This window comes from Macaca mulatta, chromosome 4, assembly GCF_049350105.2.
Source record: "Macaca mulatta isolate MMU2019108-1 chromosome 4, T2T-MMU8v2.0, whole genome shotgun sequence".
Classification (NCBI taxonomy): Eukaryota; Metazoa; Chordata; class Mammalia; order Primates; family Cercopithecidae; genus Macaca; species Macaca mulatta.
The window spans coordinates 147,920,682-147,948,190 of record NC_133409.1 but is presented as its reverse complement, the minus strand read 5'-3'; the positions used below and the strand labels follow the sequence as shown (position 1 = coordinate 147,948,190).

The 27,509-nt window shown below is 41.2% G+C and overlaps 1 protein-coding gene and 1 long non-coding RNA gene across 4 annotated transcripts in view; one reads left to right on the top strand and one right to left on the bottom strand.

The window, feature by feature from the left end:
- Positions 1 to 27,509, bottom strand: part of NUDT3 (nudix hydrolase 3) — a 112,409-nt gene that overhangs the window by 49,606 nt on the left and 35,294 nt on the right. For all 3 annotated transcript variants that reach the window (NM_001194714.2, XM_077999013.1, XM_077999014.1), the window contains 1 exon segment: positions 10,110 to 10,220. In NM_001194714.2, the coding sequence (NP_001181643.1) occupies positions 10,110 to 10,220 (111 nt within the window).
- On the top strand, positions 1,389 to 2,911 carry LOC144340434 (uncharacterized). Its single transcript, XR_013416541.1, has 2 exons — positions 1,389 to 2,319; positions 2,594 to 2,911. It is a non-coding gene; the product is annotated as an uncharacterized LOC144340434 (long non-coding RNA).

The window sequence follows — 27,509 nt, the reverse complement described above, 5'->3', positions numbered from 1 at the left end:
AGGCAGGAGAATCATTTGAACCCAGGAGGCAGAGGTTACAGTGAGCCAAGATCGTGCACTCCAGCACGGGCAACAACAGTGAAACTCCATCTCAAAAAAAGAAAAAAGAAAAAATGGGGACCAGGTACAATGGCTCACACCTGTAATCCCAGCACTTTAGGAGGCTGAGGGAGGAGGGGCTGGAAGCTAGGAGACCCTTGGCAACATAGCAAGACCCTGTCTCTGATAAATAATAATAATAATAAATTAGCCAGGCATGGTGGCATGTACCTGTAGTCCCAGATACTCAGGGTGCCAAGGCAGGAAGATTGCTTGAGCCCAGGAGTTTGAGGTTACAGTAAGCTATGACCACACCACTGAACTCTAGCCTGGGTGACAGAGGAAGGAAGGGAAGGAAGGAGGGAAGGAGGGAAGGAAGGAAGGAAGAAAAGGGATGGAAGAGAGGGAAGAGAGGGAAGGGAGGGAAGGAGGGAGGGAGGGAAAGAGAGCAAGAGAGAAAGAAAAACAGAGAGAGACAGAAAAACAAAGAAAGAGAGAGAAAGGAAGGAAGGAAAGGAAGGAAGGAAGGAAGGAAGGAAGGAAGGAAGGAAGGAAGGAAGGAAGGAAGGAAAGAAGGAAAGAAGGAAGGAGACTATACAGAGTATAAAGTCTAGCACAAAAGACAGATAATTCAACAAGCAACATCAATAAAGCATGAACAATACCACAGTGCTAGAAATACAGACTGCAATGGAAACATATAGCATGAGTGAACCTACTAGGAGGAATCACAAAGGCTTCATGAATGAAGTAACCTTCACGCTGATGCACTAAATTAGCTATGTTGATTCATGCTGTGTGAACTCCATGACCCCCAGCCTTGTGAAGTTATGGAGTCTTGATGAAGCAAAAGTGAACAGAGTCATGCCCTATCAGGTCACCTAAGAGTTGTGGCCTCATTTAATAGGAAGACTCAGTTTCTTCAGCAGGTAAGCATCTTTCAATCCTAGAAAGATTTAGAATTAAATATAAAAATGTTCAAGGGAATCAATAAGTATTTTATAATTTATAATACTTTAGTCTTAAATATTATAATGTTTATTACCACATTAAGTATTTCTGTGTTAAGGAGACCAGACATAATCTAAGATCTTGTAATGCTTACAAGAATGTTATCTATTCTGGCTGGCAGTCTTGTGGCCTCAAATTTCAAAAATATAGTTGAATAATTTATTTCTGACTCATGATTTTAAGTTAAAAATCTTACAAACCTTATATATAGCATGGGAATATTTAAAGACTCTAAAACATCTTATTTCTAAGAGTAATATATGAGAGTCACAGGAGTTTGTAAAAAAAAGTGTTTCTCTGTGTTTTATAAAACTTTGTATTTCTTTGAAAATGCTGTGTTTTGTTTTTCTTTTTGTTTTTTAAGATGAGGTCTTGCTATGTTTCCCTGGCTGGTCTTGAACTCCTGGGCTCAAGTGATCATCCTGCCTCAGCCTCCCCAGCAGGTGAGACCATAGGCCCATACCACCAGGCCTGGCTATAAATATTTTTGTCATTAATTTTAATTGACACATAATAATTGTACATATTTATGGAGTACAGTGACATTTTGCTATATGTATACAATATATAATGATAAATCTGGTTGGGCATAACATGGCTGTAATCCCAGAACTTTGGGAGGCCAAGGTGGGCAGATGGCTTGAGCCTAGGAGTTGGAGACCAGCCTTGGCAACATGGTGAAATACAGCCTCTATAAAAATATAAAAATTACCTGGGCATGGTGGCGCGTACCTGGAGTCCCAGGTACTCAAGAGGCTGATATGGAAGGATCATTTGAACTCAGGAGATGGAGGGTGCAGTGAGCCATGATCGTGTCACTGCACTCTAGACTGGGTGACAGAGCAGGGCTCTATCTCAAAACAAACAAACAAATGATGATAAATCAGGGTAATTAGCATATCCATCATCTCAAATATTTATCATTTGTTTGTCTTGGGAACATTCAAAATCCTTACTTGTAGCTATCTGAAAACACACAATTCTCTATGGCCATACCACCATGAACGTGCCCAATCTCATCTGAAAATAACACAGTAAGTATTAAGTATAGTTACCTTACAGTGCTATAGAACACTAGAGCTTGTACATACAAGAAAGAACATGTGGTGTTCATCTTTTCTGTGCCTAGCTTATTTCTCCTTTATTTTAATTTTTTTGAGACCAGGTCTCGTACTCTGTCATGCAGGTTGGAGTGCAGTGGCATGATCATGGCTCACTGCAGCCTCGACTTCCTGGGCTCCAGCAATCCTCCCAACTTCAGTCTCCTGAGTAGCTGGGACCACAGGCGTGTGCCACCACACCCGGCTAATATTTGTATTTTTGGTAGAGGGGAGGTTTCACTGTGTTGCCCAGGAAGGTCTCGAACTCCTGACCTCAAGCAATCCACCCACCTCGGCCTCCCAAAGTGCTGGGATTACAGGTGTGAGTCACCCAGCTGGCTTCGCTTACTGTTAATGTCCTCCAAGTTCAGCTGCCATGAATGACATTATTTTACTCTTTTTTATAGATGAATACTATTCCATTTTGTGTGTATATGTGTGAGTGCTGTGTGTGTGTATACTTATATATATCACATTTCCTTTATCCATTCATCAGTTGGTGGGCACTTAGGCTGATTCCATATCTTGGCTATTGTGAATAATTCTACAATGAACATGGAAGTGCAGACTTTTAATACACTGAGTTCCTTTGTTTTGGATATACACCCAGAGAGATCACTGGATCATATGGTAGTTCTATTTTCAGTTTTCTTTTCTTTTTTTTTTTTGAGATGGAGTCTTGCTCTGTCACCCAGGCTGGAGTGCAGTGGCACAATCTTGGCTCACTGCAAGCTCTGCCTCCCAGGTTCAAGCAATTCTCCTGCCTCAGCCTCCCAAGTAGCTGGGATTACAGGCACATGCCACTGTGCCAGACTAATTTTTGTATTTTCAGTAGAGACGGGGTTTTGCCATGTTGGCCAGGCTGGTCTTGAACTCCTTATCTTGTCATCTTCCCACCTCAGCCTCCCAAAGTTATTTTCAGTTTTCTGAGGAACCTCCATACAGCTTGCCATAATTGCTATACTAATTTGCATTCCTACCAATAGCATATAAGAGTTTCCTTTTCTCTGCAGCCTCCCTGGTGTTGTTTTTGTTTGTTTGTTTGTTTGTTTTTCTTCTTGAGACGGAGTTTCACTCTCGTCACCCAGGCTGGAGTGTAGTGACGTGATCTCAGCTTACTGCAAATTCTGCCTCCCAGGTTTCAGTGATTCTCCTGCCTCAGTCTCCCAAGTAGCTGGGATTATAGGTACCCACCACCAAGGCCAGCTAATCTTTTATTTTTTTTTGTATTTTTTGTAGAGAGGAGGTTTCACTATGTTGGCCAGGCTGGTTTTGAACTCCTGACCTCAGGTGATCTGGTCACCTCAGCCTCCCAAAGTGCTGGGATTATAGGCATCAACCACCACGCCCGGCATCCTTGGCTTTGTTACTGTCTTTTTAAGTAATAGCCATCCTAACTAGGGGAAGATAATATCTCACTGTATTTTTAATTTGCATTTTCCTGATGATTAGTGATGTTGAACATTTTTTCATATACAGCTTGACCCCTGAACGGCACAGGTATGAACCATGTGGCTCCATTTATACATGAATTTTCTTCCACCTCTGCCATCTCTGAGATACCAAGAGCAACCTTTCTTCTTCCTCCTCCTTAGCCTACTCAATGTGAGGATGACAAGCATAAAGACCTTATGATTATCCACTTCCACTTAATGAACAGTAAATGTATTTTCTCTCTCTTATGATTTTCTTAACAACATTTTCTTTTCTCTAGAATACAGTATATATAACATACAATATTCAAAATATGTGTTACCTGACTATGTTAACAGTAAGGCTTCTGGTCAACACTAGACTGTTAGCAGTTAAGTTTTTGTAGAGTCAAAAGTGATATAAGGGCTGGGCACAGTGGCTCATGCCTATAACCCCAGCACTTTCGGAGGCCAAGGCGGGTGGATTGCCTAAGGTCAGGAGTCTGAGACCAGCCTGGCTAACATGATGAAACTCCATCTCTACTAAAAATACAAAAATTAGCCAGGCATGGGGGCAGGCATCTGTAATCCCAGCTACTTGGGAGGCTGAGACAGGAGAATCGCTTGAAACCCAGAGGCGGAGGTTGTAGTGAGCACTCCAGCCTGGATGACAGAGCGGGACTCCGTCTCAAAACAAACAAACAAAAGGTTATATACACACTTTTGAGTGGGGTGGGGGAGTTTGGGAGTGGTGTTGCTGTCCCTAATCCCTGCCTTGTTCAATGTATTTCTTGGCTATTTGTCTTCTTTTGAGAAACGTCTATTCATATCATTTGCACATTTTAATATTGGATTCTTTTTTTGCTGTTGAGTTCTTTGTATACTGAATAGTAATCCCTTGTTGAATGAATATTTTGCATATATATTTTCTCCCATTCTGTAGACTATATCTCCACTGTTGATTCTTTCCTTTGCTGTGCTGAAGGTTTTTAGTTTGATACAATCCCATCTGTCTATATTTGCTTTTGTCACGTGTGCTTTTGAGGTCTTACCTATGAAATCTTTGTCCAGACCAGTGCCCTAAAATGCTTCCCCCTGTGTTTACTTGTAGTAGTTTTTCACAAGGCTTTTTTTCATTGAAGAGCTTTATGAAGTTTTTTTTTTTTTAAGTAGGACAACTGAAATTCTCAAAAAAAAAATCAAATATATTAAATTTATAAATGGAATCTGAAACATCTGAAGGTTTTCAACTAATTGGTATAGAGGTATTATCCACAAAGCCCCTCAAAAAGTGGCTATTAAAATCTCCTACATTTCCAAATGAAAAATCAGATCTGAAAGCATAAACATCTTGAAAACTAAATAAACCTCTAAATAGTGCTTTGTTTACAAAAGCTTCCCTTCAAGGACAATAAAAAACATCTATCAATATTTCAAGTCTCTGATTTCAAGTCTAATTCTCTGTTAATAAAACTGGAAAATCCACTTCTTTCATTCTGTTTTGATGGAAGCCACTGAACTGTTTCTGTTTTTGTAATGACATGTTCTCTTTATTTTTATTGTGTGTACATTTTATTTATTTGGATACTTATTCTAAAGTTCAAAGCAGTTCACAGACATTTTTTTATCCTCTCAATAATGCTGGAATAAAATATGGGATAAGATTAGATGATTCTCCTCTGACTGCAGAAAAAATAATTTGCTCAAAGTCAGGAAGGATTATTATTTTTTTCTTTTCTTTTTTTTTTTTGAGACGGAGTCTCACTCTGTCACCCAGGCTGGAGTGTAGTGGTGCAATCTCTGCTCACTGCAAGCTCCGCCTCCCAGGTTCACACCATTCTCCTGCCTCAGCCTCCCGAGTAGCTGGGACTACAGGCGCCCGCCACCACGACCGGCTAATTTTTTTTTTTTTTTGTATTTTTAGTAGAGATGGGGTTTCACCACGTTAGCCAGGATGGTCTCGATCTAAAGTCAGGAAGGATTCTTTAAGGCTGAGAATGGCAGGCAGAGCTTGCCTACAATCAAAGAAGAATCACATCATCATATCCCATACTTTATTCTAGTATTACTGAGAGAATAAAGTTTCAAGATCAGGATTCTTTCAAGAGAGGAGCTAGGTAAGATACTAAACATATGAGGAGTGTAGTTTAATTATTTGTGCTGCACTTTTCATTTCCTTGTTTCACGAGCACTTTATTCCTATTTCACACTATTCTCCCTTTTACCTATAGAAGGATAGTATGCAATTTCCAGGAAACAAAAGTACAGTACCCTATATCCTTCCTACTCCCTCAATGCATTTCCTGTTGCAAACATCTGGTTTTCTACATCTTAGCTGCACTTGTATAACCGAGGGACAACTCGACTGTAACACTCAAACACAGAACAGCAACAGTGACAACAAATAAGGTAAGCTTTCCTGAAAGAGACACAAATTCCAAATGTGCTCTACAAAAGTAGAACGGCCAGAGATATTCCAACCACAACTCCCAAAACCAAGTATCAAGTCTTTGCACAAGGTCTTTGAACCTTTTCCTCTCTCTCTACTAGAGAACCACCACTCCATTTCAGGTCTTGTAACAATCTGTCTGAATCCACAACTGCATGGTCACTCTCAAATACTATTTTTGCCTTAAGCACCTTAGAACCTACAGAAGCCAACTGGATTTAAATCAAAATTATTCAGTTTAGGTCCACCAACGGGCCCTACCACACCACTTATTTGAACAGTCAAACTTCGAGTTCCTACAGAAAGAATTAGGCAAAGCTTCTGGTGCCCTCAGGCCTAGGGATGCAAAGTACAGAATCATACCTGGCCTTCAGGGTGTGTCTACACCCTTCTAATTCTGCATTATCCCAGGTCTGACAGGAAAGTGGGAACCCAATTCTGCTTCACAGTAAAGAAAAGCTCACCAGCTACTTCATCCCTCCTCTATCTAATCTCCCTTATGTGGGGATATCATGTACAAGACCACCATCACACTACCTACTGTATCCCCAAAGTCCCTCCAAAATGGAAAAATCTTAAATGAGCAGGTCTATAACCATCCAGACATTCTCCTAGGAGCCAGTCTTTGTGCCAGAGTTGGCTACTCTGCCAACAAGTGCCCCAGCATGCTGTACAAACTGTTCCCTCAAAGTTGAATTTTCAAATTATAGTTTCCTATTAACTCTGTATTCTTAGTGAGACGTTAAGCTCATGTGATGATGGTAGAACCCAAATTTCTGTATCCCCAATTTGTGGCTCGGTATTTTGTGCAAGATGGATAGGCACTCAATATCTGTTGAACAGACAAGTAACATTCAATCAGTAAACAGTTATGAGGAAGGTGCAGATTCTGAACTGGATTCTGTCACAGCTTCATTTTCCAACAGAAACAGGTCTGCCTGATTAAACTACTGACACACTGTAGATCAGACACCTCTCTCACGGGCCACTGGACACTCTTCTCTAGAGGGGGATGCTTTGCAAAGACACCTCAATTCCTTGATGGGTTAGCATGGCCAAGCAGAGGAGAACGTCTGATACAACTAAAGCAGCTGTTAACATTCACAGGGAATCTGGTTGGGTCAAGATTTTTAATTGCAGACAACAGAATTCCACCTGATTAGTTTAAGATAATGGTTTATAAGGGATAAAAACAGTTTACAAAATCACTAGGAGAGTTCAAGAAACACAGACCAAGGTTCCAAGAACAATTCTTAAAACCACATGGCAGAACTGGACTGCCAAGGGAGTTGCTGTCTCTGGGATGGATCAGGAAGCTGCCAAATAAAAGCCACCAGCCAAATCAGGAAGTTGACACTATAGCTGCCAATTCCAAAACCATATCTCCTTTGTCTAAATGTGTGCCACCAAAACAGATGGGCCCGCTGCTCTCAGAACATGACCTCCTCGTGAGTACAGCAATCTTGTACAAGTGCTTTGTATTGGGGATATCTAAATATCATCAAGGAGACTTAGTTGCATTCCTTACCTGAGTCTAGGAAAAGTACTTTTTAGCTTTCTAATCTCTCCATGTCAGAAGAGTCATTGGAATGGGTGTGGAGACCACTAAACCACAGTCCATCCCTCAAAGAGCATTTCTCTCCACAGATCCATCAGGAAGAATTCTCAGAACACTCATTGGTAAGAATTCAATACTCTAAGGCAGTAGGATCTCAAAATCACCAGAGGTCCTATTAGAATCAGATTCTGATACAGTAGATCTGGGTTGGGGTCTGAGATTTTCCATTTCTAACAAGCTCCTGGCTGATGCTGATGTTGCTGGTCCATCAATTACACTCTGAGTAGCAAGAGCTTAAACCAGGCATTATCTATGGTTCACCAGAGTTTTTATAAATAAGGCTTCACTGGAACATAACCGGGCCCATTTGTTTATGTATTTTACTGTCTATGGTTACCTTTGCCCTATAATGGCAGAGTTAAGTAGCTGTGACAGAGACTGTATGGCCTGTATAATAAATTTTTTCTCACTCTAAAATTATATATTATCTATTCATTTTTTTTAGAGTAAACATGTATTGGCACATTCCAATATAAGTTAAATTTCTAACAAAATAAACATTTTATCTTCTCTTATTGGTCATGCTTTTCAATTGCTTTAAATTAAAGTCTAAGAGGTTTCTCAAAGTCAAATCCTAGACGGTGAAGGCTCTAGTAGTTTAAACATGGAACTGATATACCTTTTGCCAGGAAGTTTAAGCACAAGCATGCGAAGCAACTCTGGAACACCAACATAAAGAGTCCGCTGGGGACCTTCTGGGGAAAATTTCTTTTCTCTCAAATAAAGAGACCCATGAGGTAAAACTGTGTGCCCTACATTTGAAAAGAATGTGTAAGGATAGAGCTGTGATAGCCATCTTGTCACCACAGGAGACAAGCCCGCAAACAAAAGCCAATGTACCAAGGATGGCAGAACAGAAAGACGGGAAGCACCTGGGTTCTTAATACTGCTGAGTCAGCCAACCTGGGACGACTTATTATGTGATATAATAAGCCTGTTACGGAACAGTAATGGGCATAATATTATTTTCAGCTGCATACATCCTACGTGGTAGAGTGATACATAATTCACAAAGGATATTCATACTCATGTTCTCATTTGAACCTCATATTCCCCTCCCTCCCTCCACGATGGAGTAAAAAGGAAGATATTCAAATGACGGACAAAGGTCCAGGGTGTTTAAAGTTATTTTCTCATAGGTCACACAGTTATTAACTGACAGTAACAGAAACCAGGATTCCCACGTCAATGTTCTCTTCATTACACCCTCTCTTGATTCCATTTGGTTCTACCCAGGTTAGCCTCCTGTAAGAATGCCTTCTCATATCCTCTCTGTCAATGTTTATCACTTTCTATACTCTGACAATTTCCATTTAGGGTATTTCTTCAGGATCTGCATTGTTCCAACCATTGTTCCATCTATCAAAGAAGCATATATTAATTACTTTCTGTTCACCTAGCTGTGTAATAGGCACAGAAAGTAAGGATTTTTGATGGGAAACGTGATTTTTGCCCTCAGAGAGAACAATTTAGTTATGGGAGTAAGATAGATGCTACAACGACAGTAACATAAGCCAATGTAAGTCTAGGAATTCAGAGCGAGAATCAAGACTTCCTTGGATATTCCAAGGGTAAGATTATTCTAAGTGCACTTCACCAAAAGCTGGATCCAAAAGAAACATAGAAATTAGACTTGTTGTAAGTGCTTTTTTATATGTTCTTAGAATCAATCTTAAATTCCCTCTAGAACAAGGAAATGGATTTCAAAAGCACTACCTATGTGACCAGGGTGAGTAAACTGTGGCAATAAAGCTTACACAACTGAGTTATGAGTCCTAAATGAGATAACAAGAAGAGCAGAGCATGATGTCACCACAAGAGGCTATGGGAAAACAATAGTTCGTTTCTCTGGGTTTCTCAGTTTCCCCCAGACTGTAAATGCTTGAAATAAGAGAACTAAGGGTCCATGACTTTATTTCTTCTATTTATTCTGGAGTATCTAGTAGGATATCATGGCCCAGAAACTCAACACATGTATGTGGAACATCTTGTGACTAAATAAAAAAGAAGATACTATTATCTCTCAAGTTGTACCATAGTATCTAGCTAACAGATTCACTGCTTTAGCCACAGTTCCATGGCTAGGATGCAGTAAGCACATGAAAACAAGGGCCTCCTCCAAAGCTTAATGACAATAAGTCATTTATACTAATGCTGCCTGTTCCTCTTACTCCTTAGAGGTGAGGAACGATTTGCTTCTTGATTTTGTGCCACAGGTAATAGGCAGTGTTGGAAGAAATCCATGGGAAGTCACAAAAGTCTGGCATAAAAAGTCATGGGAAGTCTGGCATAGAGTGCCTGGTTAACATTACCATGTCACAACCCCATCCGGTAATAAAGGAGGGACCGGGTAACCATTCATTGCCCTTTTTCTATGACTGTACATTTATTCAGTGAGTGCTGATTTATTAAAGAACTACACAGATAGGACAGGTTCATGATGACGAGGCATAGCTGTGCCCTCTCTTCTCCATGCATACCTCCTCACAGACTTCACGAACTGCTGCCACACTTGGCTCCTCCTCAGGCTCCATGCCTCCTCCAGGGACAATCCATCTGTCTGGATGGCGACTACTGCTCACAAGTAGCACCTGTTAAGTCACAAAGGTTGCATGGGGGGGTTAAAAATTCAAAAAGACACATCCACACAAATTCAGAGTTTAAACACCACAAACATCAAAGTAACCAAGACCCATTCTTTGTTTATGCCTTCCCAAATCACTTCTTGCAAAGTAGCTTTCGTTTCTATTTGAAAAAGTAGGCAATCAGCCAGTAAAAGCAGAAGGGCATCTGAAGACCATTATCTCTACACTCCCCTCAGACACTCAATCACCTGCTCATTTATCCCCTCCTTGTTCCTTTTGCCCTTTGGACACAGACCTGACAAGGTGGAAAAAAGACTTAAAAAAAAAAGAAGATTGTCACTGATGAGCCTGTCAGCACTGAAAAAGCTGGCCAGAAGACAGAAGGCCCTTGACCATGATTGCCATTGTGATCCAACACTTCCCCACCAAGTTTCTCACTCATGAACTGGGAGCTGTATCCCAGTTCCTGCTCCATCAGATGGCCACAGGCCAATACAATACACCACCCTAGACTCTAAGGGACCCTAATTCTCCTGGCCACATGAGAAGTAGAAAAATTCCTTTCATCACATTTTCAGCTAAAATAAAACCGGACTTTTTTTTAAAGACTCAGCCAGCATTCTGGTCAGAGTTGAAATAAAAATCTAGAATTTGCCTAGTTCCCTTTCCTTCCTTATCCCTCTCTGTAGGAAAGATGCTAAACAAAGTCAGTTGGACTCCCTGTTTGGAGGCTGAGTTGAGTTGGCATTATTTCCAAAGGAAATAAAGGAATCTTCAACTGCTCCCTAAACCATTACTTTCTGATGATGACCTGTGAGCCTACAAACCAAACTCTGCAACCATCCTTGTTGCCTCAAATGAAATGCTACTTCCTCTCTGGCCCTTACAGATTCCACCACTGCCTTCTAGTTAATGACATTCCGGTTATCCCCAGCTTCTTCCTTGAGGTCTCTGCGGCTATGGACCCTTGGAAACTCTACCTTCATCCTCAGTCTCTCTTTTCCCTGTCATAAGAGATTCTTCTGATGCTCATCTACAAAATATGTGATCTGTAGATTCATAGAAGATCATGGTGTTATGGGAAGGAAATCCATGAATCCATATTCAGTCACTTGTGTATAAGCCATGGACGGAAAAATTGTCTTAAATTTACAAGTACTATTTTTCAAATATATTTTAAGTTCTGCTTTGATTAATACAATGCAAAATAATTTAAAATACTATGAAATCCACAGTTTTTGGTTGATATGTACATATACTCAGTTAAAAGGTACTATAAGAGCCAGGTGTGATGGCTCACATCTGTAATCCTGGCACTTCGGAAGGCCAAGGCAGGAGGACTGCCTGAGCCCAGGAGGTCAAGACTAGCCTGGACAACATGATGAGACCTCGTCTCTACAAAAAAACAAAACAAAACAAAACAAAATACAACATTTACCCAGACTTAGTGGTGCACACCTGTGGTCTCAGTTACTTGGGAAGACTTCTTGAGCCCAGGAGTTTGAGACTGCCGTGAGCTATGATCAAGCCACTGCATTCTAGCCTAGGCCACAGAGTGAGACACCCAACTCAAAAAAAAAAAAAATCCTCTCATTGGACTATCTCAGACCTTATATGAAATCAAAATAGACCAACAACCTAAACGTAAGAGCTAAAACTATAACACATTTAGAAGAAAACACAGGAGTAAACTGTCATGATCTTGAATTTGGCAAGATATGCCAAATTCTTAGATATGAAGCATGAGCAACAAAAGGGTAAACAAGATAAATTGATCTTTACTGAAACTAAAAACTTCTGTGTAACAAAGGACATAATCAGGAATGTGAAAAGACAACCTACACAACAGGAGGAAATATCTGCAAATTCTATATTTAATACAGGTCCAGTATCTAAAACAACAAAAAGATAAACAGCATTTCTACAGAGAAGATATACAAATGGCTAATAAGCACATGAAAAGATGCTCAACATCATTAGTCATTAGGGAAATGCAAAGTAAAACCAAAATGAGATACTACTTCGCACTCACTAGGATAGCTATAATTCAATCAACCAAACACAGCATAAGAAGTGCTGGCAAGGATGTAGAGAAATTGGAATCCTCGTACACTGCTGATAGAAATGTACAATGCTTCATTCAGCCACTGTGGAAAACAATTTGGTTGTTCCTCAGTAAGTTAAACATAAAGTTACCATTAGATCTAGTAACTCCACTGCTAGGTATGTAACCAAAAGAACTAAAAACAGGTACTCAAACAGATACTTCCATACAAATGTTTATAGCAGCATTATTTACAATAACCAAAAGGTAAAAACTCAAATATCCAATAAGAGTGAATGAATAAACAAAATGTGGCCTATACATACAATGGGATATTATTCAGCCATTAAAAAAATGAATTGCTGACAGATGCTACAACATGGATGAACCTTGAAAACATGCTAAGTGAAGGAAGCCAGGCACAGAAGGTCACATATGGTATGATTCCATGTATATGAAATACACAGAATAAGCAAATCCAGAGAAACAGAAACCAGATTGGTGGTTACCAGGAACTGGAGGAAGGGGAAAACGAGTAGCAACTGCCTAACAGGTACAGGGCTTTATTTGGGGAAGATGAAAGTATTCAGAAAGTAGATATGAAATGGTGATTGCTAAATGCCAATGAATTGTTCATTTTAAAATGGCTAATGTGGCCGGGCGTGGTGGCTCAAGCCTGTAATCCCAGCACTTTGGGAGGCCGAGACGGGCGGATCACAAGGTCAGGAGATCGAGACCATCCTGGCTAACACGGTGAAACCCCGTCTCTACTAAAAAAAATACAAAAAACTAGCCAGGCGAGGTGGCAGGCGCCTGTAGTCCCAGCTACTCGGGAGGCTGAGGCAGGAGAATGGCATAAACCCGGGAGGTGGAGCTTGCAGTGAGCTGAGATCCGGCCACTGCACTCCAGCCTGGGCAACAGAGCGAGACTCCATCTCAAAAAAATAAATAAATAAAAAATAAAAAAGCTAATGTTATGTGAATTTCATTTCAATTTAAAAAATACTAGTTTTGCAATCACAGTATTATTATTATTATTATTATTATTATTTTTTTTTTTTTTGAGATGGAGTTTTGCTCCTGCTGCCCAGGCTGGAGTACAGTGGTGCAATCCTGGCTCACAGCAACCTCTGCCTCCTGGGTTCAAGTGAATCTCCCGCCTCAGCCTCCCGAATAGCTGGGATTACAGGCGCCCGCCACCATGTCCAGCTAGTTTTTTGTATTTTTAGTAGAGATGGGGTTTCACCGTGTTGGCCAGGCTGGTCTTGAACTCCTGACCTCAGGTGATCCACCCACCTCAGCCTCTCAAAGTGATGGGATTACAGGTGTGCGACCACGCCCAGCCAATCACAGTCATTTTTTAAAAGCTGAAGGGAGTCAGTGCTACTTTTTTTCCCCCAGAGTCTATACCTCAATGGAGTAAGCTTCCAGGTTATCCTTAGTTTTGTTTTGAGATGGAGTTTCGCTCTTGTTGCCCAGGCTGGAGTTTAATGGCGTGATCTCAGCTCACCACAACCTCCGCCTCCCAGGTTCAAACGATTCTCCTGCCTCAGCCTCCTGAGTAGCTGGGATTATAGGAATGCACCACCATGCCCGGCCAATTTTTGTATTTTTAGTACAGATGGGGTTTCTCCATGTTGGTCAGGCTAGTCTCGAATTCCCGAACTCAGGTCATCCGCCTGCCTAGGCCTCCCAAAGTGTTGGGATTACAGGCGTGAGCCACTGCGCCTGGCCAGTGATTTACTAAATCATAAAACTAGTGCCTGTGACCAATAACTGTGACCAATCTTACATTTTAAAACATTCCTTATCAAAAGAAAATAAACCCAAATATAAGCATGTAGGTTAATTCAAATTACAAGGTTAAAAAAAAAAAGCCCTCCAAAGACTCTAGACAAAGGCATTTAAGTCATATTTATCCAACTACAAAAAGATTCAGGAAGAAAAAGTAGTAAAATGGGTTAATCCTCCACTGACTTGTTGTATAAATAACAACACATAGTCTTTCTTCCCTCACTTCCCGGTAAAGTGCTTGCCAGCCATTATAAACCTACGCATTGCTTCAAAGGCTGACTAAGGCCATGCAATGAAGTTACAGTCCAAAAGAAAAACCTTTACAGGAATATTTCAAAGCTAAAGCAAAGAAAAGGAAACCTCTGACAAAGTATAAGCATTCAATTTCTAAATTTCAATCAATGTGAAACACTAATTAGTAAACCTAGCAAGTGTTACTGCTTTGCACATTCAACCATGACTATATGAACTAAGACTACAATAATGAGGCTGAAGGAAGCAAGCCTCATTAGTTTGTAGCCACACTTCAAAGCAAACACTGTTACTGGTAAATAGCTCTCCTCGGTAAGTTTCCTTGACAACCTATTGAGAATTTACTACAAAAAAAAAAAAAAAAGTTTCTGTTTCTGTGTTTTGTAGAGACAGGGTCTCATTCTGTTGCCCAGGCTGAAGTACAGGGGCAGGATCAAAGTTCACTGCAGCCTCAAACTCCTGGGCTGTAGGGATCCTCCAGCTTCAGCCTCCCGAGTAGCTGGGACTACAGGTACACAGCACCATGCTCGGCTAATTTAAAAAATTTTTAAACTTCATTTTTTTGAGATGGGGGTCTCACTATGTTGGCCAGGTTGGTCTTGAACTCCTGGTCTCAAGCAATCCTCCTGCCTTGGCCTCCCATTGTGCTAGGATCAAAGGCATGAGCCACTGTGTCCACCCACAAAAAATTTTTCACTTTAGCCAGTGGTTTTACTCCTTCCTATCATATAAAGTACTAAATGGTGTTCTGGCCAGTAAATTCTTATTCTGAAGTTTGATTTTGACATATACAATTATCTGAAAAGGAATTAAGTGCAAAAGCTCCAAAAAGATTCTGAAAATAACACACTAAGGGGGAAAAATTACCTATTCAACAAATGTTCATTAAGTATCATCATGAGCCAGGAACTGGAGACGTAGAGATTAAATACACTGCAGTTTGCAGGCAGATCAAAGTGGGAAACCAGTTGACCAGGTATCAGACCATTTTGAAGCTTTAGTCATTGAGACAGGTGATATCTATGCAGAGGTGGATAAAGAGACCCACAGAACACACCCACCCATAAACAGACTCTTGGATTCATGATACAGGTGGCTCTGTAGAGCAGGCAGAAATCAACAGGTGGCGCAGTGACAACTTGTTTTCCACAGGGGCACAGCAGAAAAAACATTGTATTGATTTGTGACATGTGTGCAGTGAAATGATAAAGAAATCTGTGGGAATGATATACCTAATGAAGGGAGGGAGAAATACAGCAGGAACACGACTGTTTTATTTCTTAGAAATTGTTGTGGGGTTTTTTGCTAAATAGTGCTTAATATAAATTTTTAAAATATAAAAGAAACCCATAGTCCCTGCCCTAAAGGAACCGAGTATCTAGTGGAAGACCAAAAAAGAGTAATTATACAGACTGAGAAATACGTAGCTTGAGGATACCACAGTGATAATGAAAAGAGATACTTGCCCGGATGTACTGGCTCATGCCTGTAAACCCAGTAGTCCCAGTTACTCGGGAGGCTGAGGTAGGAGGTGCACTTGAGCCCAGGAGTTCAAGACCAGCCTGGGCAACATAGAGAAACCCCCATGTCTACCAAAATCAATCAATCAATCTATATATATACACATATATGTACACATACATATATATGTGTGTATATATATATAAAATTAGACCAGGTGCAGTGGCTCATGCCTGTAATCCTAGCACTTTGGGAGGCTGAGGCAGGCAGATCACTTGAGTTCAGGAGTTCAAGACCCCATCTCTACAAAAAAAAAAAAAAAATTAGCCAGGCACGATGGTGTGAGCCTGTAGCCCCAGCTATTCAGGAGGGTGAGGCAGGAGAATTGCTTGAGCCCAGGAGGAGGAGGTTGCAGTAAGCCAAGATTACATCACTGCACTCCAGTCTGGGAGATGGGAATGAAACCCTGTCTCAAAAAACAAAAGCAATAACAACAGAAACCCTAAACAAAAAAAATAGCCAGGTGTGGTGGTGCATGTTTACAGTTCCAGCTTCTGGGGAGGCCGAGGTGGGAGGATTGCTTGAGCCCAGGAAGTCGAAGCTGCAGTGAGCTATGATCCCACTACTGCACTCCAGCCTGCGTGACAGAGCAAGACTCTGTCTCAAAAAAAAGAAACAACAACTCAGACTCAGGGAGTAGGGGATGGATCATGACTGAGAAATGATATGGGAAGGTTTCTCTTTTTTTTTCAGACAAGATCTCGCTCTTTTGCCCAGGCTGGAGTGCAGTTGTACAATCATAGCTTACTGCAGCCTTGGACTCCTGAGCTCAAGTGATCCTCCTGCCTCAGCCTCCCAAGTAACTGGGACAACAGGCATGTGCCACCAAGCCTAGTTAATACTTTTTATTTTTACTTTGTAGAGATGGTGTTTTGCCATGTTGTCCAGGCTGGTCTTGAACTCCGGGACTCAAGGGATCCTCCTGAATTGGCCTCTAAAACCCAATTTGAGTTTTAGAAAGGTAACTTTGACATATGTTGGAGATGGGAAAGCATGCTAATGGAGCAGGTTCCTGCGGTAATGCAGGTTGAGAAATGATTAAGACAGTAGGAGTGGGAAGCGGAAGGAAGTGACAGGTTTCCAGATACATAGAAAGAAGAGTCTATAAGGCCAAGTGACTGACAGGACGTGGGAATATGACTCCTTGGATATGGGCTGGATCAATGGTGTAGCAGCCTTCCAAGGAGAATATGGAGGCGTCAGTGGAGGAGGGAACCACAGGGAGGAGTTGTGAAATCATCCTCTGAACATATGAATTTGAGGGTTCAGTGAGACGTCTAATGAGTATTTCTGGTGAGAAATTGTATGAATGTGGGACTGGAGTTAAGAGGGAAACCGACGGTGATTTTGTAAACAATGGTATCAGAATCTTCCAGCCAGAATAAGACTAACATAAGGGGAACATGGGCATTTGCAAAGCTCTGGCCAGAGGATCTGACCCCTTTCTCCCTATCCACCCACCATCCACCTTGGTATCAGCCAAGTCTCCATTCCTACTGCCAAGGGTAAAGTGGGCATAGATACACTCCAGAGATCCTAGGTCAAAGTTCTGGAAATACTCTCCTTAAAGAAATTAGATTAGGCCGGGCACGGTGGCTCACGCCTGTAATCCCAGCACTTTGGGAGGCCGAGGCGGGTGGATCACGAGGTAAGGAGATTAAGATCATCCTGGCTAACACTGCGAAACCCCGTCTCTACTAAAAATACAAAAAATAAGCCGGGCATGGTGGTGGGTGCCTGTAGTCCAGCTACTCGGGAGGCTGAGATAGGAGAATGGTGTGAACCCGGGTGGCGGAGCTTGCAGTGAGCCAAGATCGCGCCACTGCACTCCAGCCTGGGCGACAGAGCGAGACTCCGTCTCAAAAAAAAAAAAAAAAAGAGATTAATTACGGTGATAATCTATGCCATAGGAAATCGTGATTAACAAACTACATGATTAGACATGTTACTGATTTCTGGAGAATCAACTGCATGCAGTAAAGCACTCAACATGATCTTGTTTCCAACAATGCAATTCCCGTGACATTTTACAAGCCCCTCAACACTGCCAATACTGCCAGAGTGCTCTGCTGGTACCCCAGATGGCACCAGGACCATATCCTATCAAATCTGTGATATGCTCTGCAAATTGCATCTTCAGATGAGCCCTTTAAATAATTTATGTGTCCCTTCTTAAAAACAAGGCCAAGATAAAAGTGAGTAATTATCTGTAAAAGTGAGTAACTATCTGTACTTGTTTGGATTCCAGATAAATGGACATTTACTATATTTTACACAATGTTTTAAAGAACAGCTGTCACAAGTTCTTGTGCATGATGATCCCATAAAATGTTTAAAAGATGAGTAAAGCTGAGTATGAGGTTAAATAACTTGCTGAAAGTAAATCAATAAATTATCATAGGGCCAAGCACAGAAGTTTCAGTTTCTACAGCTTTAAAGCATTTTACTATTTTTAACAACTCTTTTAAAAATTTAAAACTCTTTTTTTTAGCTACAGAGGAACTAAAAAAAAAATGCTCAAAGAAGGAACCACTAGACATAAACAGTCAATTTACAAAATGCCTTATAAACATTGCTTCACCTTAGTTAGCTTATCAGGCCGCTTATTTAACCAAAGAGGAAATTCCCTGCCTAGTACAAAGAAACATCATACTGTGTTATGAACAGATATTCTGACAGTTTTTACCTTGGGAGCAACAAGATTATTTTAAGAACAATATGAAAAGGTTTCCACAGACACAAACTATTACACAGATATCGGGGCCAGGCACAGTGGCTCACATCTGTAATCTCAACACTTTGGGATGCACACTGACAGAAATTTTAAAAAGAAAAAAAAAAAAAACTTTGGTGGCCAGGTGCAGAGGCTCACCCCTGTAATTCCAGCACTCTGGGAGGCTGAGGTGGGGGTATCACTTGAGCCCAGGAGTTTGAGAGCAGCCTGAATAACGTACTGAGACCCCATCTCTACACCCCCCACCTCAAAAAAAAAAAAAAAAACAAAAACCCACACACACTTTGTGAGGCCAAGATGGCAGGATCTTTTGAGGCCAGGAGTTTAAGACCAGTCTGGGCAACATGGAGAGAGACCTTGTCTCTATTAAAAAAAAAAAAAAAAAAATTAGCCAGACCTAGTGGTGTATGCCTGTAGTCCCAGCTATTTGGGAGGCTGAGGCAGGAAGATCACCTGAGCTCAGGAGATTGAGGTTACAGTGAGCTATGACTGTGCACTGCACTCCATCCTAGGCAATAAGGCAAGACCCTGTCTTTAAACAAAAAAAAAATTAGAGGGCCGGGTGTGGTGACTCATGCCTGTAATCCTAGCACTTTGGGAGGCCGAGGCGGGCGTGTCACCTGAGGTCAGGAGTTCGAGACCAGCCTGGCCAACATGGTGAAACCGTGTCTCTACTAAAAATACAAAAATTAGCTGGGTGTGGTGGCAGGTGCTTGTAATCCCAGCTATTGGGAGACTGAGGGAGGAGAATTGCTTGAACCCGGAAGGTGGGGGTTGCAGTGAGCTGAGATCGTGCCATTGCATTCCAGCCTGGGCGACAAGAGTCAAACTCCGTCTCCAAAAAAAAAAAAAAAAAAAAATAGAAAAACTATATATACACACAGATGTATCATGCTTAAGTGAGTCCCCAGGGTGTACAGAGATTGCCTCTGTACAGTACAATCAGCAGTGCTAAGGAGGAAGTGTTTTACTTTAAAACCTTGAGTATGGCTTGAATATTTCAGAACAAGTATTTAAGATGTATAAATGGAGGTGGGCATGGTGGCTCACACCTGTAATCCCAGCACTGTGGGAACCCAGGAGTTTGAGAACCAAGTGGACAACAAGGCAAGGTCCCGTTTCTACAAAAAAAAAAAAAAAATCTTACAATTGGCCAAGAACAATGCCAAACACTATTTCTTAGGAAATTTATGAAAGCCAAATAAAGTGAATGAAATATTTAAAATGCTCCAGTTTCTCGAGGTTATTTTACTGTATCATTATTTTTTGAGACAGGGTCTCACTCTGTTGCCCATGCTGGACTGCACTGGAGCCATCTTGGCTCACTGTAGCCTGAACTTCCTGGGCTCAAGCAATCCTCTCAATACCCCCCACCCACTCCAGCAGCTGGGACTACAGGTGTGCACCACCACACCTGGGTAATTTTTGCATTATTTGTAGAGACAGGGTTTCACCACGTTCCACAGGCTGGTCTCAAACGCCTGGGCTCAAGCAATCCATCTGTTTCAGCCTTTCAAAGTGCTGGAATTAGAGGCATGAGCCACCACACCTGGCCTTGAGGTTATTTTAATAAACAAAGTCACAGTAACAGCATTTCCTGATATCCATGAATTGCATAATTTTCCCACAGTCTTAGAACTATAGGAATATACTGTAAAATTCCTGCTCATCAATATGCTGATTTTGCCAAGCCATGTACCAAATTATCGCCTCCATAATACGTGCTCAAACAGAAGACATTCACTGTAAACTCAAGGGCAGCTATTGTGTTCCCGAGGTAGCATCAACTTATTAACCACAATTCAGTCTATTTTAAGATGTCAAAGTTTAAACCACAAATGTATACTGTCATCTTTATAGAGGAGGACAGTCAGGAGACTTTGGGTTACAGGTCTGCCTCTGACGCCAGTCACATAAATGCAATGAAAAAATTAACTCTCTCTAGACTTCAGCTTTTTCAGTTTTAAAATGAGATGGCCCAAATCTATAAAATTCTTTCAGCATTAATATTCTATCATTCTAAATTTATACAGGTGTATGTGTCTAGAATTTGTCTTCCTAATTCTACTCTTTTCAAACAACTATTTTTTCAATAGTACATAATGTGTATATTCAAAGGGCATAAAAAAAAACATAGCAAGCCTTCTCTTAACTCTGTCCCAAGAGGCACTTCTTGTGAAGACTTCTAGAGATATTCTAACGTATGAGTATAAATAAATACATATTTATTCTTTTCTTTCCTCTTTGTCAACCCCAATAGTAACCCATTATACACATTGTTCTACTTTGCCTTTTCACTTAAATCTTGGAGATCATTTTATCAGCACACTCTGAGAGCCCCTTCCTTTTTTAAAATAACCACAGGGTATGTTTTTAAAACTTATTATTTATGGCCGGGCGCGGTGGCTCAAGCCTGTAATCCCAGCACTTTGGGAGGCCGAGACGGGCGGATCACGAGGTCAGGAGATCGAGACCATCCTGGCTAACACGGTGAAACCCCGTCTCTACTAAGAAATACAAAAAACTAGCCGGGCGAGGTGGCGGGTGCCTGTAGTCCCAGCTACTGGGGAGGCTGAGGCCGGAGAATGGCGTAAACCCGGGAGGCGGAGCTTGCAGTGAGCTGAGATCCGGCCACTGCACTCCAGCCTGGGTGACAGAGCGAGACTCCGTCTCAAAAAAAATAAAACAAAACAAAAAAAAACTTATTATTTATTATACACAAATTTCAAACATGCATAAAAATAGAGAGAAAATATAATGAATTCCTAAGTAGTCCAACTTCAATAACTATCAATGTTTGCCAATCTTGTTTTACTTACCTATACACAACCCCAAAGTATTTTTTTTTTTTTTGAGACAAGAGTCTTGCTCACTACAACCTCCATCTCCAGAGTTCAAACGATTCTCCCACCTCAGCCTCCTGAGTAGCTGGGATTAAAGGTGCATGCCACCACATCCAGCTAATTTTTGTATTTTTTTTTGGTAGAGACAGGGTTTCACCATGTTGGCCAGGCTGGTCTCGAGCTCCTGACCTCAAGTGATCCACCTGCCTTGGCCTCCCAAAGTGCTACGATTACAGGCATGAGCCACACCTGGTCTTGTTTTTAAGCCAGAATCTCGCTCTATCGCCCAGGCTGGAGTGCAGTGGCGCATCATAGCTCACTGCAGCCTTGACCTCCAGGGTTCAAGAAATCCTCCCACTTCAGCCACCTGAGTAGCTGGGACTACAGGCGCCTGCCACCATACTTGGCTAATACTTATTTGTAGAGACAGGGTTTCGCCATGTTGCCCAGGCTAGTCTTTTTTTTTTTTTTGGTTTTTTTTTTGAGACAGAGCTGCCTAAGCTGGAGTGCAATGGTGTGGTCTCGGCTCACTGCAACCTCTGCCTCCCGGGTTCAAGCGATTCTCCTGCCTCAGTCTCCCAAGTAGCTGAGAATACAGGTACCCGCCACCAAGTCCGGCTAATTTTTATATTTTTAGTAGAGACAGGGTTTCACCATGTTGGCCAGGCTGGTCTCAAACTCCTGACCTCAGGTGACCCGCCCACCTCAGCCTCCCAAAGTGCTGGGATTACAGGCGTGAGCCACTGCGCCTGGTCCCAGGCTAGTCTTGAACTCCTGGACTCACGGGATCCACCTACCTTAACCTGCCAAAGTGCTGGGATTACAGGCATGAGCCACTGGGCCTGGCCAGGAGTTTGAGGCTGCAGTGCTCTATGATCATGCCTATGAACAGCCACTGCACTCCAGCTGGGCAATACAGTGAGATTTCATTTCAAATAAACACACACACACACGTGCACACACACATACACACACACACACATTTGGCCAGCAGCAGTGGCTCACGCCTGTAATCTCAACACTTTGGGAGGCCGAGGCAGGTAGATTGCTTGAGGTCAGGAGCTCGAGACAAGCCTGGCCAACATGGTGAAACCACATCTCTACTAAAAACACAAAAATTAGCCAGGCGTGGTGGCGGGTGCCTGTAAACACAGCTACTAGGGAGGCTGAGGCAGGAGAACTGCTTGAACCCAGGAGGCGGAGGTTGCAGTGAGCCAAGATCGCACCACTGCACTCCAGCCTGGGCGACAGAGCAAGAGTCTATCTCAGGAGAAAAAAAAAAAAAAAAAAAAAAATATATATATATATATATATATATATAAAATATTTATATATTGACTTTATATTCTGTGCCATACTAAATTCACTTATTTGTTCTAGCAGCTTTTTGGTGGATTCTTTAGGATTTTTCTACATAGATGATCATGTTATCAGCAAATAAAGATAGTTTTGCTTCTTCCCCTTTAATTTTTATGTCTTTTATTTCTCATTCATGCCTTACTGTACTGGTTAGGGCTTCCAAAATAATATTGAATAGCAGTGGTAAGAGGAGACAACCTTATCTATTCCCAATCTTAGGGGGAATGTATTCATTTTTTCAATATTAAGTATGATGTTAGCTGTTTGGCACAGATGTCCTTTATCAGGTTAACGAAGTTCCACTCCTAGTGCTGAGTTTTGCTTTGTTTTGTTTTGTTTTCTTTTTGAGACGGAGTCTCACTCTGTCGCCCAGGCGGGAGTGCAGTGGCCGGATCTCAGCTCACTGCAAGCTCCGCCTCCTGGGTTTACGCCATTCTCCTGCCTCAGCCTCCCTAGTAGCTGGGTTTACAGGCTTGAGCCACCACGCTCGGCTGTTTTGTTTTTTTTTTTTATAAATGGATATTGGATTTTGTCAAATGTTTTTTCTGAATCTACTGATACGATGATATGGTGGTTCTTTTTTTTAGTCTGTCAGTGTGGTAAAGTACACTGACCAGTTTTTAAATGTTAAACCAGCCTTGTATTTCTGGAATAAATCACAGTTAGTCATGAAGTGTTATTCTTTTTGTATACTGCAAGTTGCTAATGTCTAGTTTAGGGTTTTGGGGTCTCTGTTCAGGAAGGATACAGTGTCTGATGTTCTCTTTTGTAGTGTACCATCTTGGTATCAAGGTAATACTGGCTTTATAAAACAGGCAAATGTTTCCTCTTCTAAAAATAAAGAAATTATACTTCTTTTATTTTCTAAAAAGTAAAGAAATTGTGTAGAATGGCACTATTTCTTTCTTAAATATCTGTTAGAATTCACCAGCGAAGCCACCTGGGCCTACAGCTTTTTTTTTGGGGGGGGGGCTTAACTATAAATTCAATTTCTTTAATAGACATAGGCTTATTTATTTCTTCTTAAGGAAGCTTTAGTAGCTTGTATCTTTCAAGAAATTTGGATAAAAACTCAAGAGGACAGGGTTTGGGGAACTCCAGACAGCTGAACATGTGCAGGTCCCTAGAGGGTGGTGCACCCAGGGAAGGCATAGAAGCTCGGTCCCCTTCCCCTATACCTCCCTTATGCATCTCTTCATCTGTATCCTTTGAAATATCCTTTACAATAAACCAGTAAACATAAGACCCTGCTTAGGAGTAGAATGGGACAATCTCAAGAGAGAAAAGCATGACAGGAGCCACGAAGGGACTGGGTATTTTAAATGCAGGACACACTGTTCCTGGCTGTGTCTGTGATACTGGACATCTTAGGAACCAGATGCTTAACAATGTAAGAAATAAAGCCCTGGAAAGAAAGTATAAATGCCTGAGGTAATGGATACCCACTTACCCTGATGTTACTGTTACTCATAGTATGCCTGCATCAAAATATCTTATGTACCCACAAAAATTAAAAATTAAATTTAAAAAAGAAATTTGCCCATTTCATTGAAAATACTGATTTGATTGCCTTATAGTTATTCACAATATTCCCTTATTATCCTTTCTATATCTGTAAAACCAATAGTGATTCTTTGTACAGAATGCTGTACTTTCATTCCTGATATGGCTGATTCCATGACCAACAGGAAATATACAAGGTAAGTCTGAAACATCTTGTCAAATCAGATACTGAAGAAGCTATCAAAACCCACTAGGACTGTATCAAAAGGATTCAGGATTTAACTTGAAAAGGCTCACGCTGGTCAAAAATAGGCCAGTAAGAATAACTGTAACAGATTAGAATATCAAATATATTTAAATCCATGAGTTTATATTGATAATTTTTAAAAAATAAAAACAGAACTGGTAACCACTGAGGGATGCCAATGAACCAACTCACTAATTTGGGGAATAATGACAAATTGAGGGGGAAAAAAATCAATCATTTATTTTGTGTTTTCTATATAATTATTTTTGGGTATAATTATGGAATTGTGTTTTGTTTTTTTTTTTAATCTTTTATTTTTTGACAGAGTCTCGCTCTGTCGCCCAGGCTGGAGTGCAGTGGCGCAACTCTGCTCACTGCAAGCTCTGCCTCCCGGGTTCACGCTATTCTCCTGCCTCAGCCTCCCGAGTAGCTGGGACCACAGGCGCCCGCCACCACACCCAGCTAATTTTTTGTATTTTTAGTAGAAACAGGGTTTCACCATGTTAGCCAGGATGGTTTCGATCTCCTGACCTTGTGATCCACCCACATCGGCCTCCCAAAGTGCTGGGATTACAGGTGTGAGCCACCGTGCCCAGCCGAATTGTGGTTATTTTTTAAAGACAGTATTGTTTTAGAAGTACTTACTGAAAATTTACAAATAAAATTATATGGTGTTTGAGACTGGACCCAAAATAATAGTGGAGGGGGAGGAGTGATTAAGAACACATCCTACAAAATTGGCCATGAGCTGATAACAGTTGAAGCTGACTGAGGAGTACATAGGGGTTCGCTATACTATTCAGCCCACTTTGGAACAGGTTTTAAGTTTTCCATAACAAAAGGTTTTTTTAAGGCCAGGCATGGTGGCTCATGCCTGTAATCCTAGCACTCTGGGAGGCCAGGTGGACTGCCTGAGCCCAGGAATTCTAGACCAGCCTGGACAACATGGCAAAACCTTATCTTTATAAAAACTAAAAAATTTGCGGGGCATGGTGGTGAGCACCTGTAGTCTCAGCAATACTAGGGAGGCTGAGGTGGGAGGAGCGCCTAGCCTGGGAGGTTGAGGCTGCAGTGAGCCGTGACCATCCCACTATACTGCAGCCTGGGTGACAGGGCAAGACCCTATATCCCCTGCACCCTGCAGAAAAAATAATAATAATAATAATGCATTGGTTATCCTTAGCCATTTGTACTTTCATATATTTTAGAATGAAAATATTATTTTTTTAAAAGAAGAAACCTGCTGAGATTTTGATTAGTATTGTAAAACCAAATAGATTTCAGAAAAACTGTATGTCTTCTAATCCATAAGCAAGGTGTAGCTTTTCATTCATGTAGGTCCTTCAAATCCTTTCTTCTATGACTCAAATTAGCATAATTAGAAGGTCCTGTCTTAGTCCAAGATTACAATGAAATTATCCCAGGTTTTTTTCTAGTAATTTATGGTTGTAGTTTTTCATGTTTGTACTTCCTATCTATGTAAAAATTATTCTGATTATAAATATGAGGAAGGAACCCGACTATACTTTTTTCCAGGAATTTGTCAGTTGTTCCCATATGCATTGAGGTCTATTTCTGGACTATCTATTTGGTTCTATTGATTCATTTGCCAATTCATGATCCAGTTTAGTAGCATTCTATTTTAAGTACCACGGTCTGCAACATGGTTTCATGGGGCTAACATCACCATACTTGCCCTTCACTCTTCTTTTTCAGAGTTTTACTGGCTTTTCCTCCAAGGTTTCTTATCCATTTGAAATCAGAAACTGCATGAGTGGTTTACACACACACACACACCCCTTATAATTTCTACAAGAACCAAGTTGAATTTATAGACTAATTTACAAGAATCGACAGGATGTTGAAACTTCCCACCTAAGAGCAAAATACTTTTTCAAGTTTTTTCAATAACATTTAAAAAGTTTCCACGGTGGCTCAAGCCTGTAATCCCAGCACTCTGGGAGGCCGAGATGGGCGGATCACGAGGTCAGGAGATCGAGACCATCCTGGCTAACACGGTGAAACCCTGTCTCTACTAAAAAATACAAAAAAACTAGCCGGGTGAGGTGGCGGGCGCCTGTAGTCCCAGCTACTCAGGAGGCTGAGGCAGGAGAATGGCGTGAACCCGGGAGGCGGAGCTTGCAGTGAGCTGAGATCCGGCCACAGCACTCCAGCCTGGTGACTCCGTCTCAAAAAAAAAAAAAAAAAAGTTTTATCTTCACTGACCTTATCCATGTCTTAAGTTTATTCTTTTTTGTTACTGTTATTATGGATTCCTAACTCCATCCTATGGCGTATTATTTCAAAGGAGTCACAGAAAATTTTCACAGGTTAGTATTAAAATACTAATTCCACACATAAGCACAATCAAGTGATTATGTGGAAATTATTTTTTAAAGTAAAAAAGAAATTTTTATTTTATACCAATAGATTGTAAACCATGATAGCCTGGCCTGATGCCCAGCTAGAGCCATGATATATAAAACCCATGCCTCACAGGGGGGCCAGAGCTAGGGCTGGGCAGAGGAGCAATAACCAGAGAGTAGATAGGGCACAAACAGCTCTTCATAGATGTATGAATTCAAGTTTATTGTTCTTACAAACATGAGAACAACAAAAAAAAAAAGAGCCAATCATATGGTGGGCCAGGAATAAAACATTAACTATATAGGAGAAAATTAAGATAGAAAGATAGTTATTGCAGGGAAAATATTTTTAAGTAATTTCAAGTACTATTTCACAAAGTTTTGTGTTCTGAAATGAATTAAATTTAACCATCAGACTGCTTTATCCTACTAGAAATAACATTTACTCAATTCAGGAAGGTAAGGAGTTATCACAAGAAATCACAGAAAAAGACAGGTAATAACCACATTAAGATTGAGAATTCAGCTGGGTGCGGTGGCTCACGTCTGTAATCCCAGCACTTTGGGAGGCCGAGACAGGCAGATCACCTGAGGTCAGGAGTTCGAGACCAGCCTGGCCAACATGGTGAAAC